This window comes from Phyllobates terribilis, unplaced genomic scaffold, assembly GCF_046119375.1.
Source record: "Phyllobates terribilis strain yellow unplaced genomic scaffold, ASM4611937v1 Scaffold_9__5_contigs__length_417890890, whole genome shotgun sequence".
Lineage (NCBI taxonomy): Eukaryota > Metazoa > Chordata > Amphibia > Anura > Dendrobatidae > Phyllobates > Phyllobates terribilis.
Window position 1 is genome coordinate 150,430,485 of NW_027362769.1, and position 20,154 is coordinate 150,450,638.

At 45.0% G+C, this 20,154-nt stretch overlaps 1 protein-coding gene across 2 annotated transcripts in view; it reads right to left on the bottom strand.

Annotated features, from left to right (window-relative positions):
- Positions 1 to 10,512: 10,512 nt before the first annotated feature.
- Positions 10,513 to 20,154, bottom strand: part of LOC141160887 (protein mono-ADP-ribosyltransferase PARP15-like) — a 108,834-nt gene continuing 99,192 nt past the window's right edge. For both annotated transcript variants that reach the window (XM_073645691.1, XM_073645690.1), the window contains 2 exons: positions 14,208 to 14,382; positions 10,513 to 12,760 (listed from right to left, as the gene is read on the bottom strand). In XM_073645691.1, the coding sequence (XP_073501792.1) occupies positions 12,468 to 12,760; positions 14,208 to 14,382 (468 nt within the window). In that variant the 3' untranslated portion in view covers positions 10,513 to 12,467. The remainder of the gene's footprint in view (positions 12,761 to 14,207; positions 14,383 to 20,154) is intronic.

Genomic DNA, 20,154 nt, shown 5'->3' on the forward strand with positions numbered 1-20,154 from the left:
CTATAAAGCTGCATGATCCGATCATCAGCCATTATGTTTAAGTTCAATGCTCAAGTATCGAGTGCAGTTATCTTGTGCATGGAGGGTGTGGAGACAGATGACTAGTAGGGAGCAGATTCTGAATAATATTTAGAAGGAGTGGACAGGGTAAAGTTAGTTTACTGAGTAGTTGATGTGGTAGGCTTGTTTAAAGAGATGGGTTTTTAAAGCGCGCTTGAGGACATGGGGGCTAGGCATCCGTCGGATCGCCTGGGATAGTGCGTTCCAGAGAACTGGCGCAGCACGAGAGAAGTCTTGGAGACAGAGGTGCGAGGTTCGGATTATGGGGGATGTTAGTCTCAGGTCGTTTGTAGAACGGAGGGCACGTCTAGAGCGATAGGCGGAGATGAGAGAGGAGATATAAGGCGGTGCAGAACTGTGGAGAGCTTTGTGGGTGAGAGCGATGAGTTTATATTGGACCCTGTAGCAAATGGGCAACCAGTGTAATGACTGGCACAAGATGGAGGCATCGGTGAAGCGGCTGGACAGAAATACGACCTTGGCTGCCGCATTGAGGACGGAGTGGAAAGGAGAAAGTTTGGTAAGAGGGAGACCGATCAGAAGAGAGTTGCAGTAGTCCAGACGGGAGTGAATAAGAGCGACAGTAAGAGTTTTAGCAGTTTCAAAGGCGAGAAAAGGTCGGATTCTGGAGATGTTTTTAAGATGCAGGTGACAAGAGCAAGTGAGTGATCAGATATAGGGAGTAAAGGAAAGGTTAGTGTCGAATATGACCCCAAGGCAGCGGGCGTGCTGCTTGGGAGTTATGGTTGAACCCTCCAAGGTAATTTCGATGTTAGGTAGAGTTGGGTTAGTATAGGGGAGAAACACAAGAAGTTCAGTTTTAGACAGATTCAGTTTAAGATAGAGGGAGGACATGATGTTAGAGACAGCGGACAGACAATCCTTGGTATTTTGTATTAGGGTGTGGGTGATGTCAGGGGAAGAAGTGTATAATTGGGTGTCGTCAGCATAGAGATGATACTGGAACCCAAATCTGCTGATTGTTTGTCCCATGGGGGCAGTGTATAGAGAGAAGAGGACGGGGCCTAGGACTGAACCCTGATGAACCCCGATAGTAAGGGGAAGAGGAAAGAAAGAGGAGCCGGCAAAATATACAGTGAAGGAGTGGTCAGAGAGATAGGAGGAGAACCAGGAAAGAACGGTTTCCTTGAGGCCTATAGAGTGAAGCATAGTGAGGAGGACCTGGTGATCCACAGTGTCAAATGTGGCAGAGAGATCCAGGAGAATCAGCAGGGAGCAGTGACCTTTGGATTTAGCTGTTAGTAGATCATTAGAGACTTTGGTGAGGGTGACGCGCCCCCTGGGCCGTGGGGTACCCGGTGCCAGGCCAGTAAATGCCGGTGGATGTCACGGTGGCGGTGACCCGGTCCGTGACCCAGGGCGGTCAATAACAAGGGGTATTATTTACAGGGGAGCAATGTACAAAGTTCGTGACGCCACCTGTGGTATGCAGCTAAAGGGAGACGCTGCTGCAGAGCAGGTCCTATGGAGCGGATGTTACTGCAGCAGGGATGGTGTGGCTCTCCACAGGTAGAGCTTAGCTCCAGGGCAGTGTAGATGTTATGGGTTGTGCTGGGCGTTGTAGTGCAGGTGGTGATGGCGCAGGCAATAATCACAGAGACAGTGGGGTGCAGTCTTCAAAGTTTACTCACAGTTATTAAGTTCCTCAGGTTGCACTGTCCAGCTTACAGCCTCCCACGTCGCGCTGAGTTCACCAGGCAGGGGTTCAGCAATCCCCCAGATAATTCAGGAGCACTTAACGGGACCCCTTTCTGTGTGCCTTTCTCAGTCGTCTTCCTGCGCTGGCTCTCACCCTCCTGCCCTGCGCCTCGCAACCACTGCCCCAATCCGGGAGCCTCGGGTCTTGTCGGGCGACCTGCAGTCCCCTGGACCCTCTGTGGCCACCTTCTGGATGATATAGTTGCGGATGTGGCCACTGAACCTTGCAAGTACAGCAGCCTCTGGTTCCTAGCTGAGCCTTGTAGTTCTCCACTAGTTAAGGGGCCGGTCTCCTCTGCGGCTTGATCCCTCCACTGCCTGGCAGATTCAGGCGCACAGGTGGCCTCCAGCACTGCCCGTACCCCTGCGATCCCTTCTGTTCCTGGAGCCCTTCTCCTGATCCCTCTCCTCTTCTCTCTCTCTCTCCTTCTCCTCTCTCAGTCCTGGGCCTCTCACTAGGCCCCCTCTGGAGCAGAGCTCTTGCAGAGCCTCTGCTCCCCTCACTTCTCCTCCTCTGACTGAACTCTCTGACTGGACTCTCTGACTGGACTGAACTTTCAAGATGGTTCCCCATTTTATACAGCTACTGAAGTGCTCCCCTGATCTACATCCTCCACTCACACCCACTATATGGTTCCCCCCCCCACTCCAGCCAGGGACCAGGGACCGTGCTCTCCCGTAGGAGCAATCTCGCCCTGCCCTCTGAAGTATGGTGTAATGAATGCAGGTGTTAGGGTCCCGGGCAGCACTCCATCCTTACCTGAGAGTGAGATACCACACCTCTGGGTGAGATGCAGTACCTCTGTGGCGACTGAACCCGCAGGGGCCCAACATACCCCCTTTGTAAAACACAGCACGTCCGCGGGCTGGAACAGAGCATCACATAGAAAATCATAAACATAACATCTTTTCATCCCTTTATGGGAGGCACTTTTCTTTAACGTTACTGGTTACTTTTTTTTTTTTATCAAAACATTACAAGACTTTAAAGAACATTTTTCTTCATACATATAAAACATTTCTTCATGTAAAACATTTTTCAAGCAAATAGGACATTTGTTATCTCAAACATTTTTAATCAACTGCAGTGAAATTTATAGCCGGATGTCCTTTTCACTGGTAAAGGAGCAGCATGAGGGGCCCATCCGAAAACCCTCAACGTAGGCCCTGGGCGTGGCTGCAACGAGTTTTTGTTCTGAGCTCATTTGTTGATACATAAAACCAATAAGGGGTACTTTAAGAAGTGCAATTATGTACAATGGAAAGTTTTTAGGGAGATCACCGTCCTCTACCTTAATGTCTCTATACCCTTACCGAGTAACTGGGTAACACACACAAACTTTTGCAGTTCAATTTGAAAACCCAACTTTTTCTGCTTTACCCCTATGGGTAACTATATACAGTTTCTGTAAACAGCCAGTTCAATAGTGGGGTTCCCGCTGGGGGAACTCCTGATTCTTACCGACTGACCCAGCCGGGTCTTCAGCTTTGTTCTGCGGGGGCATGTCCATTCTCTCCTTCGCCACCTTGTAGACTTTGAGGGCATACCACCCGCGTTCTCCCTTATGACGGGTGAAGGTGATACGGTCACCGGGATAGTGGTCTCAGCCGGGATGCCCCTGTTGGAGGTGGGGTTCTACGTTCCGCTGGTTGACGAAGATGTCTCAATCTGTCTGCGGCTCTTGGATGAAGCCCCACCCGGCGTCCAAGTCAAGCTTCACTATTATCCCCTCCAGACGGGGACTAGGCGTAGTGTGTCTTGCCTGGTGGGCCTAAGTCTTGGCCATCATGTTCCTGGCCTACATGCGCTCCCACCATACCTGCTGGTCATATCGCTCCTTTTCCAGCTGCAGGAGCTCCCTCCTGCAGTGCTCTTCCCTCCGGAGTGCCTGGGTCTGCGTCTCCCTCGGGAACCCCATGAGGTCCCTTTCCCGGTCATCCCACCGGAATGCCTCTCCTCCTGGGCAGGCGACCGGGGGTGCAGGCGTGGGCGTCAGAGGGAGTCCTCCCTGGTCGGCGTTCCTAGCGGACCAATCATACGGGGGGCCACCGTAGGCCCACTCAGGTGTGTGGGCTGTTGGCTCCGGTAGGGCGCCCAGGAGCAGGTCAGCGGAGAATACGCCCGGGTGGTATGGGGATTCCGCCACGGGATCGAGGAGTGGATCGGTGGAGCTGGCCAGGTGACAGGGGGATTCTGCCAGAGGATCGCGGAGCTGGTCGGCGGAACAGGTGCCCGATGTAGTGGATTCTGGGCAGGGAGCAAGTCGAGAGCGTGTGCGCCCGGGTATGGAGGCACCACCAGGGGGCCCAGGAGCAGTTCAGCGCGGTCTGCGGCCGGGAAAGGGAAACTCTTCCTACCTGCTCCCGCAGCCGCTCCTTGGCTGCTCTCTGCCTCTTGGTCCTGGTTGGGCTCCGCCGGGGCGGGGGCGCTGTCGGTGGAACATGGGACTCGCTGCCACCTGGCCTCTATCTTCCCCAGCACCTCCTCCTTCCAGCCGGTGATGGCTGTCCTCTCCTACCCGCCGGCTGAGCTCACGCATCTCGGCATGGAGGAACTCCGCATCCTCCAGGGTCAATTTGTAGATCACCTCTGCCAGGGTAAGAGGTATCTCGCTTGACTGCAGGCCGCGGGCCGGGGTCTCAGGCTCACCTCGCTCCATCTTGCCTGCCGGGTGTGGTCTGTCTGGTCTGCTGGAGACCACACCCTGTTTCCCAGTTTTCTTTTCCCCTCTCCCCTTTCTGGGGCGGTCCCATGGCTGCTTGCTGTTGGTCACACCTGGGGGCGTCTTCCCCACCTTGATGGACACATCTATGTGTATGGCCACAGTTGCAGGGTGGCGGGTTGCGCTTTTGGCGCCATTCTGGGACCCGGCCCACGATTGGAGGTTCTGTATTGTTGTCTTTGATCACGCACATAATAGCGCCCATTCTTCTGGGGCGGGCGCCACATTCAGTATAGAACAATCAGTGAATGTGAATAGCGGTATCAGAGTACCAATAACAGGGCAAAAATTAATCAAAATGACTGATTTATTAATACACACAACAAGTTTCGGTGGACAAGGCCACCTTCATCAGGTGTGACAAGCAGCAAACAAATGATCCTTATATACATTTAACCAGGTATACAATTACTTCAGAGGGGCGGGGCTAAATACAGAGTGATATCTCTATATTAACCCCTTGAGTTCATTTATGCCCAATAGAGTAAACAGGATTTTTATAAATTAGTACCTAATGAAACATATAGGATTCGCAGTATAAGAACTTGCGAATCCTATAATCATAATACTTAATAGGATATATGGTTATCTAACACCCTATATTTTATATTATAAAAAATTACATACAACATAGAACAATATGTGAATATAAAAATTACAATCACCAGATATAGGTAGGGGAAAAGGGGTGGGAGAGGAACCAATTTAGAGATGAAAGGAAGGTTAGAGACAGGTCTGTAGTTAGCAGTGCAGTTCAGGTCCAGGGATGGCTTTTTAAGTAAAGGGGTTATGATGGCATGTTTAAATGAGGAGGGAAAGATACCTGAAAAAAGAGAGAGGTTAAATATTTTAGTCAGGTGAGTGGTGACCACCGGTGAGAGAGGCTGCAGGAGATGTGAAGGAATGGGGTAACTGTTGCAGGTTGTAGGTCGAGAAGAAATGAGGAGCTGGCTAACTTCTTGTTCGGTAACAGGCTCAAAGATGGCTAGTGAGCTTGAAGTGCGGCAGGGAAGGGGATCCAGGCACTGAGGAGATTGGGCTGAGATGTCCTGATGGATGTGGTTGATTTTTTCTAGGAAATAAGTGGCCAGATCCTCCCCGCTGAGGTTGGTGATGGGGGCCTGTGCTTTAGGTTTCAGGAGGGAGTTTAAGGTTTCAAAAAGTCGTTTTGGATTGTTGGACAGTGAAGTGATGAGAGTGGTGAAGTGATTAGGGCCATGGCTGCGGCAAGAGAAGCATGGAGGGCGTCAAATCGCAGGTCAAATTGTGGCATCAATATCTTGGAGACCTCTAGAACCACCAACGCTGCTTGTGTAGAGTCTTGCACAGAGGATCCAGGGCAGCTCGGTAGCGGAGAGAGCTGCGGTGGAGATAAACTATCATCCATCTGTAGTTAAGGCAGAGAACCTAGTTTTGTGGAAGTGGACTGGTAACGCAGGTTCTTAGCAGGTTGTTTAGGTGGTTTCGCAGCAGGTTTACTTTTGTGCATTGTAGATGGCGGTTGTGTGTTGAGCGGCAAAAGCACTTGTAAGGCAGCGGATTTCTCTGCTTGAGTTTTTATTAGGTATTTGTCCATTACATCAGCATACAGCAGATGGAGTTAGCAGATTGCCTGGTTGTATGTCACAGTGGGGCAGGGAGCAGGAAGACTGTCATGGTCTGACTACCATATCATAGTCTTGTTTGGCGGGGGCTAAATGGATAAGATGTGGTGTCTAATTGCCGCATATATGTATCATGTGATCTACACACAGGGCTTCCGGGAAAAAAAAAAAAAGAGTGTAGCGCCTGCAAATCAGACATGTCAAAAGAGAAGATCGTCAGATTTCATGTTGATGATGGTGGTTTACAGCAGATTTAGCTGTATAAGCAAGAGCTATTTTAAAAGGGGGTCATGCTGGATGTCCCGCTCCCAGAAGTCCTCCAACTTGCGACAGTTCACCACTTAATAATCGTTTCACATCTTATTTATTTTTTTACATATAGAGAATTGGGAACGTGGTTAGTAAGTCTCAGAAAGTAATAAAGTCTTTCCCCTCTTTTGGAGTGTGGTTTTTGAGATATCCACTAGATGGCGCTCAGAGATTGAGCCGGATTCTTTCTGGGGTGAGGGTCTGTTTTGAAAAAATAGTCTCAGTGTGGCCTTTATGATTGGTGCTATAGGGGAGCCTGTGGTCCAGTTGAAATTAAAATTCAATCTTTGAATTAATGGCTCTGCAGGACGGCATCCGAGGGCAGCGGCAACAAGTAGATGCGTGTGGAGGCATTGCAAGATGGCAGCGACGTTTGCAAGCGTATTCCTCCACTCAACCACTGCAAGTTCCCCGGCGCTCACCAGACGTTCGAGGCTCGTCTGTAGCTGCAGATCCTCCGGTCCTAGCTGCTTGGGGCACCGCTCTCCTCCGCGACACGTCCGCCGACACCTGCGCCACTCACTCTGGGACCTCCTGGCTCCACCGCCGCCACTTTCCACAGGCTCCGGACGCCAGCCAGGTTCCGCTCCCCAGCCACCCCCGGGTGGTGAGTTGATTATCGGACTCGGTGATGAAGGGGAGGTGAGGGAGGGGGTGTTGGAGCTGTGTAAGAAGAGAAAAAAAAGTCTGCATGCCACACCTGCACCAGTGATTCAAGGCCCCGGCCGTGGATCTGATATTTTCCTCGGTCTGAGAGTGGCTGAGTCTTCTGCCGTCACCTCCAGAATATTGTAGGAGAGCCGAGGTCTAGAGGCCCCAAATGAGGGTAAAATGTGGGAGCTGAAGTGAAGCACGTCTTCACAGCTCAGTGTCCAGGTCACGCCCCCCCCAAGTTTAATTTTTTTTTAAATTCTGTGGAAGCAGGGTTGAAAAACAATGACTGACTTTAATTTCCTCATTTCCATAGATTTTGAATTTATTATTACTTTTGTCAGATTCAAGTTATTTCTGTGACTATTGTGGGTTTTTCTTTCATTAAACAAGGGGTACCAACAATTTTGACCACGTGTGTATATACAGTACAGACCAAAAGTTTGGACACACCTTCTCATTTAAAGATTTTTCTGTATTTTCAGGACTATGAAAATTGAACATTCACACTGTAGGTATCAAAACTATGAATTAACGCATGTGGAATTATATACTTAACAAAAAAGTGTGAAACAACTGAAAATATGTCTTATATTCTAGGGTCTTCAAAGTAGCCACCTTTTGCTTTGATGACTGCTTTGCACACTCTTGGCATTCTCTTGATGAGCTTCAAGAGGTAGTCACCGGAAATGGTCTTCCAACAATCTTGAAGGAGTTCCCAGAGATGCTTAGCACTTGTTGGCCCTTTTGCCTTCACTCTGCGGTCCAGCTCACCCCAAACCATCTCGATTGGGTTCAGGTCTGGTGACTGTGGAGGCCAGGTCATCTGGTGTAGCACCCCATCACTCTCCTTCTTGGTCAAATAGCCCTTACACAGCCTGGAGGTGTGTTTGGGGTCATTGTCCTGTTGAAAAATAAATGATGGTCCAACTAAACGCAAACCGGATGGAATAGCATGCCGCTGCAAGATGCTGTGGTAGCCATGCTGGTTCAGTATGCCTTCAATTTTGAATAAATCCCCAACAGTGTCACCAGCAAAGCACCCCCACACCATCACACCTCCTCCTCCATGCTTCACGGTGGGAACCAGGCATGTAGAGTCCATCCGTTCACCTTTTCTGCGTCGCACAAAGACACAGTGGTTGGAACCAAAGATCTCAAATTTGGACTCCTCAGACCAAAGCACAGATTTCCACTGGTCTAATGTCCATTCCTTGTGTTCTTTAGCCCAAACAAGTCTCTTCTGCTTGTTGCCTGTCCTTAGCAGTGGTTTCCTAGCAGCTATTTTACCATGAAGGCCTGCTGCACAAAGTCTCCTCTTAACAGTTGTTGTAGAGATGTGTCTGCTGCTAGAACTCTGTGTGGCATTGACCTGGTCTCTAATCTGTGCTGCTGTTAACCTGCGATTTCTGAGGCTGGTGACTCGGATAAACTTATCCTCAGAAGCAGAGGTGACTCTTGGTCTTCCTTTCCTGGGGCGGTCCTCATGTGAGCCAGTTTCTTTGTAGCGCTTGATGGTTTTTGTAACTGCACTTGGGGACACTTTCAAAGTTTGCCCAATTTTTTCGAACTGACTGACCTTCATTTCTTAAAGTAATGATGGCCACTCGTTTTTTCTTTACTTAGAATTTGTATTATGGCAAGAAAAAGGCAGCTAACAGCATATTCAGTAGGACTATCAGCTGTGTATCCACCAGACTTCTGCACAACACAACTGATGGTCCCAACCCCATTTATAAGCCAAGAAATTCCACTTATTAAACCTGACAGGGCACACCTGTGAAGTGAAAACCATTTCCGGTGACTACCTCTTGAAGCTCATCAAGAGAATGCCAAGAGTGTGCAAAGCAGTCATCAAAGCAAAAGGTGGCTACTTTGAAGAACCTAGAATATAAGACATATTTTCAGTTGTTTCACACTTTTTTGTTAAGTATATAATTCCTCATGAGTTAATTCATAGTTTTGATTCCTTCAGTGTGAATGTACAATTTTCATAGTCATGAAAATACAGAAAAATCTTTAAACGAGAAGGTGTGTCCAAACTTTTGGTCTGTACTGTACATTTCCCCCATCCTGGGCACATCCTGGTATATATATATCCCCCATCCTTGTATATATGTCCCTTATCCTCGGGCCCCATCCTGATATGTATGTTTCCAATCCTCTTATATGTCCCCCATCCTGCTGCTTTTCTTTAATGCATAGAAAAAAATAAATAAACGATTATACTTACCTTCCCTCCACTCCTTTGCCATGTGGCGTCCTCTTCTGAAGCCAGCAGTTAACTTCAGCATGCAAGCGATGGGAGCGCATGACGTCACTGTCATGTGCACCCAGTTACGTGCACGCCGACATCAGCTGCTAGTTGGCTGGCAGCATGATTTGTAGCTCACGTACCCAGCGGGTCTCTGTGCCGCAATACACTTCAGCTGAATGTGCGTCTGAGGACTCACATCTAGTTGAAGTTTGCGCTGGCATCGCCACTAGAGGGAGCTAATGAACTTAGTGCATACTGTCTTATTATGGAGTTCAATGCATAAACTGTTTGCAGGAAGCTTCCTCAGTCAAGTAAATTTGCACTGCCCTGTTCTAGCTGCCACAAAGTACTGACTTTAATGCTTGACCAGGGTTATGCAAACCTTTTTGCTTAGCTCTATCCACAGTATATGCCATAGCTGTCCAATAGATGTGAGCGCCATCACTGAGACCCAGGTCTGTCTCGAGAACGTGGCCTTGTTACGTGTAAAGCTGGCTCTCTCCATTCACATCTGTGGAAGTTCTGAAAATTTGAAGATTTGGAAATCTCATACAAATAAATGGAAAGAGCCACCTCTCCAGTCATGGTGACATACAATGGGGTCCCATTCTCCAGATAAATGCGTCTCTCAGAATCTGAAGGGTCTGAATTCTCTCAGGGTTTAAAGTCTGAGGCCTGAATAAACCTATGGAAGGGGACTTCTGAATACATTTTGTTGTACAGTGCCTGAATTAATCATAGGGTGTGAGCGTTTGAATCAATATCACAGAACGAGGACTTAAAGCTTTGGGTCCTTAAATCTGGAGTCTGAATTAATTGTGGGATATGACAGCTGGGGTTTTACTACATAAAAATAACACAAAGTCATTGGTCATAAAAGAGTTTATTGCATAACATATATCAACTCCATTAATGGCATTAAAACATCAACTTTGCAGATTTATACTAAACAAGTTTTCAAACTAAAACAAATGCATAAAACAGGTAGATAATAATATAAAGCAAAAAAATAGTGTAAACACGTTTGACCGATTAACGTCTCTCTGCTGTGGGTCACAGAGGAGAGGGTCTCAAGCGGAGGACTCCCTTATATGATTTCCCTATGTGGCTAATAGGATATAATGAAAGGAGTTGCATTTATGAACACTTTGAAGTGCAGCATACAGCTTACATTGCTATTAACACGGCAGAAGTGTTAGTAAATGAGTGGCAGTTATGACGAAAGTTATACGTCTTGTAAACTTTTCGAGTCAGTTTGCTTGGCGGCAGTTTGGTTGACATCATCTGCTGGAGGAGAATATTCAATAGTGGATGGGTCACCCCAAAACTGGCATGTTTGGAAGACTATTATTTCATGTGAATGGGGCTTAAGTGAACAGACGTCACTGCTTTGGTCACAGACAGTAATTCACATAGTGACTTGGGAAAGGACAGGATAGAAAAATCTCCACCTAGAACATGTCACCTACTTTTGTTAGGATGCGACTGTGACCTAAGGGAGGGGAAGTAGATAAGTAACACAAGCGGTCATGTACATTGATCTAGGGGTTTGCTAGACTGGCAAAAGGTAGAGATTTTGTGGAGAAATTAGACTTTAGTTATGGTTTACATATATGAGAACATGAACTTCTAACTCTATGACATTATTTAAACCTGTAGAACTCTATGCTGATTACCGTAATTTTACTTTTGGAGACCGAAGACTGATTCATTGCTGATTTTAATGAAAGCAGAAAAAATAACAAAAAACATTCAGTATACTTCTAAACTCCCTATAGTTATAGTGTTTATATAAAGGGGTTGTTTCATCTTCTTAAATGGGTAAAAATGCAAAGTGCCTTGTAAAGAAAAAGCAACTTTGCAATTTACCTCTTATTAAAAATTCTCTCCATCCTCAAGAACGGAATCATTTTTAATTCTATAGTTAACAGCTTGATGCCTAGGTTACCAGCCACTTCTCCAGTTTATCAGAGGTGCCCGGGTTCCTAGGCAAGGAGTGCAGAGCTCTCTTTGCTGTAGGGTTGCATTTACCTCTCTGAAGCTGGCCGGTTTGCTGTATATGTCCAGCTTCAGCGCCCCTGCGCTCCTCCAATGCTGCAGAGATAAAGCTGCCTCTGCTTGCAGCATCAGAGAGCGCACAGTTCAGGCCGGCAGTGAAATCATCTTGTCCGCCTGAACTACCCACTCGCAGGCATGAAGCTGGGGAACTTATGAACAAACAACTTGAGAACAAACCTTTAACTACATCATCGTTGGTCTAAAACCGTGAAAGTTCTGACCTCTAGGGAGTGACAATGAAATTGAGATATTGATCTATTTAGATCAATAAAATAACTGATTTTTTAACTGGACATTCACTTAGAAATGTCTGGAGATATGACAGGTCATCTTCAATCTTATTAAATAATTGTATTTCCCATTAAGTAATAATCCGGGAACGCTAACAATGTCTCACAACTCTAGAGATGTAATAAATAAAATTATTGGCTTTTACCACTTCCTTTGTCCTTTCTTTTAGGTGTCTCTGTACACAGTTTGGCGTAGGCAGTACAGTTTGGACATGCCCCACCCCTAATGATAACACCCATTTGTCACTTTTTTCCATACATTTCTAGCAGGAATACCAACGGAATAGTACAGCACAAAGTTAAAAGAAAAATATGTTATTTCACAGTGAATACAAATTTTCTAAAACTAGAGAAATGGGGAACTCCTCATTAGGTTCTTTATATTACAAAAATAAATCTGTTTAATAAACAAACATTTAGGAATGTTCACAATGCACTACACGGATCCCCCAAACTACACTTCTGGGGTTTGTAATTCTTACTTAATCAGCTGATCTAATAAAGTAGTGTAGAAAAATAAATTGCAGCCTTTTGGTCCCGGTAAATGAACATAATTTAAAACCTTTAACAAGAGCTTTGTGATAGGCGGATTCCCACTTACTTCAGTGCTAATAAAACTTTGTTTTAATCACCGCCATCTCAATGACATATCAATATGTCAACCTATATCAAAATGTGACATTTTTTTTGGACATTTCTTATTGTGCATGTTTTGGAAAATGTCCCTAAAATTCTGTATATGAATACTTTGATAAAACTTTTTCAAAATTCTGTATTCTTAACAAACAGCAGATGATCAGCATTTCTTGAATGTGATCAGATATTCAGGGTAGGCAACATCATCATGAAAAATAACAAACATTTTGGGGTTCGTGACATCATCAACTACTGAATCATAGCGGCCTTTGTTGGGGTCACCATCGACATGTGGAGCTTCCTTGTAGGAGGGATCTCCCTTACAATATCGTCCAGTTATCACTGCGGCTTGGTAGATGTATTTCGTCCCATCAGCATCAGGATAAGAATATGTGTCGTTACAAGAGTACCTTGAGTGCTCAGCAAAATAGGTTCCTCTTCCATATGCTGTCGCTGTTGGAAATTATTTCAGTGGTTTTACAAGTGTGATCATAATGCAATAAAAATATACTAAAAACTGTACTGCAATCCATAGACATTACAAAAGCATCAGTCAAAAACTACCAATTTTGGTGGGATCAGCTGATGATCCAATTGGATATTAACCCATGAAAAGAAGTAGGTCGTCCAGTAATGTATGGACACACTTGTTCTATATAGAACAAGAAATATTGACTTCACACCCAAAAAACTATTGCTGGACTTTCAAGAACGTGTCCAGCAATACCTTAATATGACCAGCCTGTTCCTCCATTATGGAGTTCAGTGTTTGAATTGATATACAAACTAAGTTCTATTTGTAGCTCTGAAGCCTCTGTCACTCCAGCTCTATTCCCCGCCCAGCATCACAGCCTCCTGTTTGCCTGATGGTTCTTTTGCCTCAAGTCACCCAGCATACAGGCTGTCAGTCAAGCATGAAGAGGCGGCACTGGGCAAGGAATAGAGCTGGAGTGACAGAGGCTTCAGATCTACCATAGTCCTGAATTCAGCCTCATTTGCATATAAATTCAAACGCTGATTTCTCAGTGACAGCGGAACGGATCGGCCATGTAAAGGTATTGCTGGACTTGTCATTGAAAGAGCTACATGTGCATATACATAGTTTTTTTTTGAGGGGGAGCGGTTTAAATCCTGCTGACAGATTCCCTTTAAGGTAAGCTCCATCATACTTGTATAGTCTGCTTCCTGTATTTTCAGAAACCTTGATCACTTGATAGATAATGTGATGAATAAACAATCTGCCAATCACTTTCTTAAAAATTGTGTTGTATTACTTATAAAAAAAAAATACTTAGAGTTGGCCACTAGATGTCTCTTCTCTGTGCAACTTGCTTTTCACTGTGTAATCCATCTCTAGCATAAGAGACGCCGAGACGAAATGGATTGAAAAAAATGGGAGCGGGTCTCTCACTCTACAGGAAGTGGGGGGGCAGGTCTCTCACTCTACAGGAAGTGGGTCTCTCACTCTACAGGAAGTGGGGGGGCAGGTCTCTCACTCTACAGGAAGTGGGTCTCTCACTCTACAGGAAGTGGGGGGGCAGGTCTCTCACTCTACAGGAAGTGGGTCTCTCACTCTACAGGAAGTGGGGGGGCAGGTCTCTCACTCTACAGGAAGTGGGTCTCTCACTCTACAGGAAGTGGGGGTGGATCTTTGTCAATCTACACATTGAGTGGGGGGACAGGACTTGATTTTGTTTCTCGGTTTCTGCTCTGTTTGTCAACTGCATACAGGCATACCAGAGAGGCAAGTTGCTTTTCAGGGCAATCAATTCATTGGACAAAGACAAACACAATCTTTGGGCTACAAAGTAAAAGAAGGGAAGTTCCTGCACCTGTAGTGCTGACAGAATGCTAAAGAAGATTTGTACATTTGCCATAGACCCACTGCCTGGTCACTTACCATTTTTACCACAGTAGACTCGGTTGAATCCATCACGGTTAATGTTACCAATTGCATTAGGATGTGTGCCGTGATACAGGCGCCTTATATTTTTCTGGGCAGGATTTTTTTTATTCACGTTATGCTTGTTAATGGTGAAACACTGCCAGGATTTTACATTCTGAATACGTTTGATCTAGAAGATAAAAAGGGGGTTTTCTGTTTGTTTTGTATTTTAGCATCTCCTGTTAAGGATTTTTCAGTATGGAAAATGTTTAATAATTTTAAAAGGTATCTGTTCCCTTCTAGATATGGAAAGACAAGAGATATTTAAGATACAGACACCTTAAGGTTTTTATTGTTACTTATATGCATGTATTAGCTAAAGTCATGCTTGCAATTACGTTTCAATAAAATTTTCTTCCCACGTTTACGTTCTACATCCTCTATGTCGCACTGTCTATTGCTGTCTCCAGAATGGGTTAACTCAGAATCCGTCAGTGAGCTTATCTTGATTGGAAAGATTATTTCTACTTTTCATTCTTCGGCGTTCCCCTCAACTAAGAGTTAGAAACTCAGTAAGAGCTCACTGACGGATTCTTAGTTAAACCATTCTGGTACCAGTAATAGAGATAGCGCTTATGTTGCACTACAAGGCAAACTGGGCAACATTTTTAATGAAACCCAATTGCAAAAATTAATTTGTGACAAGGAAGACACAGACAGGGCTAGGACGTTGAACATCGATGGACAGATGCAACTGTGGAGATTAATTTTTGCATTTTTTTTTTTTTATAATTTCTACAACCTTCATGGAGAATAGCAATAAATTTTCCATGGTGCGGCTAGCTTAGCTATTGAAATGAGCAGTCAGCCACCTACAGCGCTGATGATGTCACGCAGCAACGATGACATCACACCAGGCCTTCTAATCAGAAGAGGCATTGGCATACCTCACAATTTTTGAAGAACAGAAAAAAAGGGGCAAATTTTGATCACCCCCAAGCCACACCCTGGCATTAGGAAGGAGGGACAGTAGCAGTGAGGGAAATTCATCAGATGCCCATGACTGCAAGGCATAGACCCAAATCCGGGACTGTCCCGCTGTATTTGCGACGGTTGGGACTATAGGATGAGCGAATCAATTCACGGATCTCTGGCCCAGCGTCCTGGTCAGTGCAACCTGGTGACTGGGTGGGAGAACCGCGAATCTCTTTCCTTTCGGCGTCCCCCGTGCGGCTTTTGATTTGCCAAGGCTGGCGTGACGTCATCTGTGTGTTATGCTCATCTCTAGTTGGGACCTGCTGTACTGTTTGGTTTTGGTGCTTTTGTCTCTATAGGCTTCTATGTGGAGCTTAAAAAAAGACATGTTAAAAAAAAAAGCTCAGTTGCATTTTTAAGTGCAGCATCAAAGCTTATCTGTACTATTAAAAGAAAGTTGAAACCACTGCTTCACATCTGCACCAAAAATGCATCAAATAAAGGGGGAAAATGCATAAAAGATTATACATACAGTACAGACCAAAAGTTTGGACACACCTTCTCATTTAAAGATTTTTCTGTATTTTCTTGACTATGAAAATTGTACATTCACACTGAAGGCATCAAAACTATGAATTAACACATGTGGAATTATATACTTAACAAAAAAGTGTGAAACAACTGAAAATATGTCTTATATTCTGGGTTCTTCAAAGTAGCCACCTTTTGCTTTGATGACTGCTTTGCACACTCTTGGCATTCTCTTGATGAGCTTCAAGAGGTAGTCACCGGAAGTGGTTTTCACTTCACAGGTGTGCCCTGTCACGTCTAATAAGTGGGATTTTTTGCCTTATAAATGGGGTTGGGACCATCAGTTGTGTTGGGCAGAAGTCTGGTGGATACACAGCTGATAGTCCTACTGAATAGGCTGTTAAAATTTGTATTATGGCAAGAAAAAAGCAACTAAGTAAAGAAAAATGAGTGGCCATCATTACTTTAAGAAATGAAGGTCAGTCAGTGCGAAAAATTGGGAAAACTTTGAAAGTGTCCCCAAGTGCAGTTGCAAAAACCATCAAGCGCTACAAAGAAACTGGCTCACATGAGGACCGCACCAGGAAAGGAAGACCAAGAGTCACCTCTGCTTCTGAGGATAAGTTTATCCGAGTCACCAGCCTCAGAAATCGCAGGTTAACAGCAGCTCAGATTAGAGACCAGGTCAATGCCACACAGAGTTCTAGCAGCAGACACATCTCTACAACAACTGTTAAGAGGAGACTTTGTGCAGCAGGCCTTCATGGTAAAAATAGCTGCTAGGAAACCACTGCTAAGGACAGGCAACAAGCAGAAGAGACGTGTTTGGGCTAAAGAACACAAGGAATGGACATTAGACCAGTGGAAATCTCTGCTTTGGTCTGATGAGTCCAAATTTGAGATCTTTGGTTCCAACCACCGTGTCTTTGTGCAACGCAGAAAAGGTGAACGGATGGACTCTACATGCCTGGTTCCCACCGTGAAGCATGGAGGAGGAGGTGTGATGGTGTGGGGGTGCTTTGCTGGTGACACTGTTGGGGATTTGTTCAAAATTAAAGGCATACTGAACCAGCATGGCTACCACAGCATCTTGCAGCAGCATGCTATTCCATCCGGTTTGCGTTTAGTTGGATCATCATTTATTTTTCAACAGGACAATGACCCCAAACACTCCTCCAGGCTGTGTAAGGGCTATTTGACCAAGGAGGAGAGTGATGGGGTGCTACGCCAGATGACCTGGCCTCCACAGTCACCAGACCTGAACCCAATCGAGATGGTTTGGGGTGAGTTGGACCACAGAGTGAAGGCAAAAGGGCCAACAAGTGCTAAGCATCTCTGGGAACTCCTTCAAGATTGCTGGAAGACCATTTCCGGTGACTACCTCTTGAAGCTCATCAAGAGAATGCCAAGAGTGTGCAAAGCAGTCATCAAAGCAAAAGGTGGCTACTTTGAAGAACCTAGACTATAAGACATATTTTCAGTTGTTTCACACTTTTTTGTTAAGTATATAATTCCACATGTGTTAATTCATAGTTTTGATGCCTTCAGTGTGAATGTACAATTTTCATAGTCATGAAAATACAGAAAAATCTTTAAATGAGAAGGTGTGTCCAAACTTTTGGTCTGTACTGTATATTATTGTAATAGGTTTTTTTTAATTATTTTTTAGTAATTTTATAGGAAGAAAATAAAAAAAACTCTTATTTTCCCTGTAGAATACAGGTCAGTGGCGTACTGCCAATGGCAGCAGGCCACGCCACTGCTATGGGGCCCATGAGCTGGGGGGGTGCCCCAAAGCAGCGGGGGAACGAGGAGGAGAGGTGAGTATTTATTTTAAAATCAGTGATTATGTGGCGCCCATAATATTGCAGAACTGTGGGATGCATTATACTATATGGGGAATGCATTTTACCCTATGGGGTGTGTAATATACTGTATGGAGGACTATGGGGAGTGCATTATACTGTGTGGAGTACTATGGGGAGTGCATTCTATTATATGGAGGACTATGGGAAGTGCATTCTATTTTCTGGACGACTATGGGAAGTGCATTATACTGTATGGAGGACTATGGGGAGTGCATTCTATTTTATGAATGACTATGGGGAGTGCATTATACTGTATGGATGACTATGGGGCGTGCATTATACTGTATGGAGGACTATGGGGAGTGCATTATACTGTATGGAGGACTATGGGGAGTGCATTATACTGTATTGAGGACTATGGGGAGTGCATTATACAGTATGGAGGACCATGGGGAGTGCATTATACTGTATGGAGGATTTTGGGAGTGCATTATACTGTATGGAGGACTATGGGGAGTACATTATATCTTATTGAGAACTATGGGGAGTGCATTATACTGTATGGAGGATTATTGGGAGTGCATTATACTGTATGGAGGACTATGGGGAGTACATTATACTGTATTGAAGACTATGGGGAGTGCATTATACTGTATTGGGGAGTGCATTATACTGTATTGAGGACTACGGAAAGTGCATTATACTGTATTGAGGACTATGGGGAGGGCATTATATTCTATGGAGCACTGTGGGGAGTGCATTATACTGTATGGAGGACTATTGGGTGCATTATACTATATGGAGGACTATGTGCAGTCCATTATACTGTATGGCTGACAACGGGGAGTGCATTATATTCTATGGAGCACTATGGGGAGTGCATTATACTGTATGGAGGACTATGGGGTGCATTATACTGTATGGCTGCTTATGGGGAGTGCATTATATTCTATGGAGGACCATGGGAAGTGCAATATACTAATAAGGAGGATTATGGGGGGCGCATTATACTATATGGAGGATTATGGGTGGCATATTATACTATATGGAAGGCTATGTGGGGCCATTATAATATTAAGAGGGCTATGTGGGGGGCCATTATACTGAATGAAAACAATTATACAGTTTGAAGGTTTGTGTGGGGGCCATTATACAGTTTGGAGGGCTAGTGCAGGCCATTATACAGTGTGGGGTCATTATACTGTAGGTAGGCCCATTATACTGTATGGAGAGCTGTGTGGGAGTCATAGTTGGGGGATAATACTGTGTTTGGGTCACCATACTTTGCCTTGGGAGTTGAAGTGGGGTACAATAGGGTCATTATACTGTGTATGTGGAGGCTAATGTGGTGGAATTCACCATGGGGGTATCATACTATGTTTGGGGGGCACTTTTGTTGGCATAATACTTTATGGGGACAATGAAAGAGAAATCTAGGACTTCAGCAGGAGGAAAATTGCTATGTAAAGGCTGAAAAGTTGTGAGATACGCTCTTCCGTAACACAGACAAATATTTATTTATTTTTTTGTGGGGGGTAGGAGGCCCAATTATAGCTTCTGCTATGGGGCCCCATGATTTCTATGTGCGCCCCTGATACAGGAACATAGATATACATCTGTACATAGCAGTGTATTTCTATGTACCAGTATAATTTGAATGTGGAGTCAAAGCCTGCAAATGCAGCTTCAAGTATAAAAAAGCTCTACTAACGATGTCACTGGTGGCTGTGGCTCATATCTTTAGCTTCTGCCTACAATGATGTAGGTTGTGGGATTGATTCCCGTGGGATGCTCACAAAGAAGAGAAAATAGTATTTTTGTAATTGTTTTTCATTATTTTTTAGTAGTTTTATAACAACAAAAAAATCTGACTTTCTTAACCTCTAGAATACAGGTAAATAGAAATACACTGCTATGTATAGATGTATCTCTATGTACTAGTGTAATTTGCCTGTGGGTTCAGAGTCTGCACTGCAGTTTCAAGTTTACCAAATTCTCTCATACTGATCAGTGTATCCTTTGGCTCATAGCTTTAGCTGCTGTTTGCAATGTTAGAGGTCATGTAATTAATTCCTGAAGAAGACCAAATCACAACAAAATAATTGTTTCTTTAACTAATGTGAGAGAAGTTAGTGGGGAAGTCAGGACAAAACTTGACCAACCGGGACAGCGGGACTGAACCCTCAAATCAGGACAGTCCCGCTTAATCCAGGACATTTGGGACTATGAACACTAATCCTAGTAATTAGCTTTTAATAAAAGGGCCAGATGCACATAAGCTGCTTGGTGCTCAACCATAGGCACAGATATTTTAAATCATGTGTAAGTGACACAGAGGGTTCACTTTTTATCTAGAAGCCTGAACCTGATGGCTCAGTATTAGTGCTTGGTCAACCCTTTCACCGATCACATTTGGGTGCTGCCCGAGTATTTTCGGCGTGCTCGACAACTATGTTCGAGCAGCCACGGCTGCATGTGTTGCGGCTGTTAGGCAATCCCTGCATGTGTCGCGGCTGTCTAACAGGCAAACCCTGCATGTGTTGCAGCTGTCTAACAGCCGTGACACATGCAGCCGCGGTGGCTCGAACATAGTTGTCGAGCACGCCGAAAATACTCGGGCAGCACCCGAGCATGCTCGGTGAAAGAGT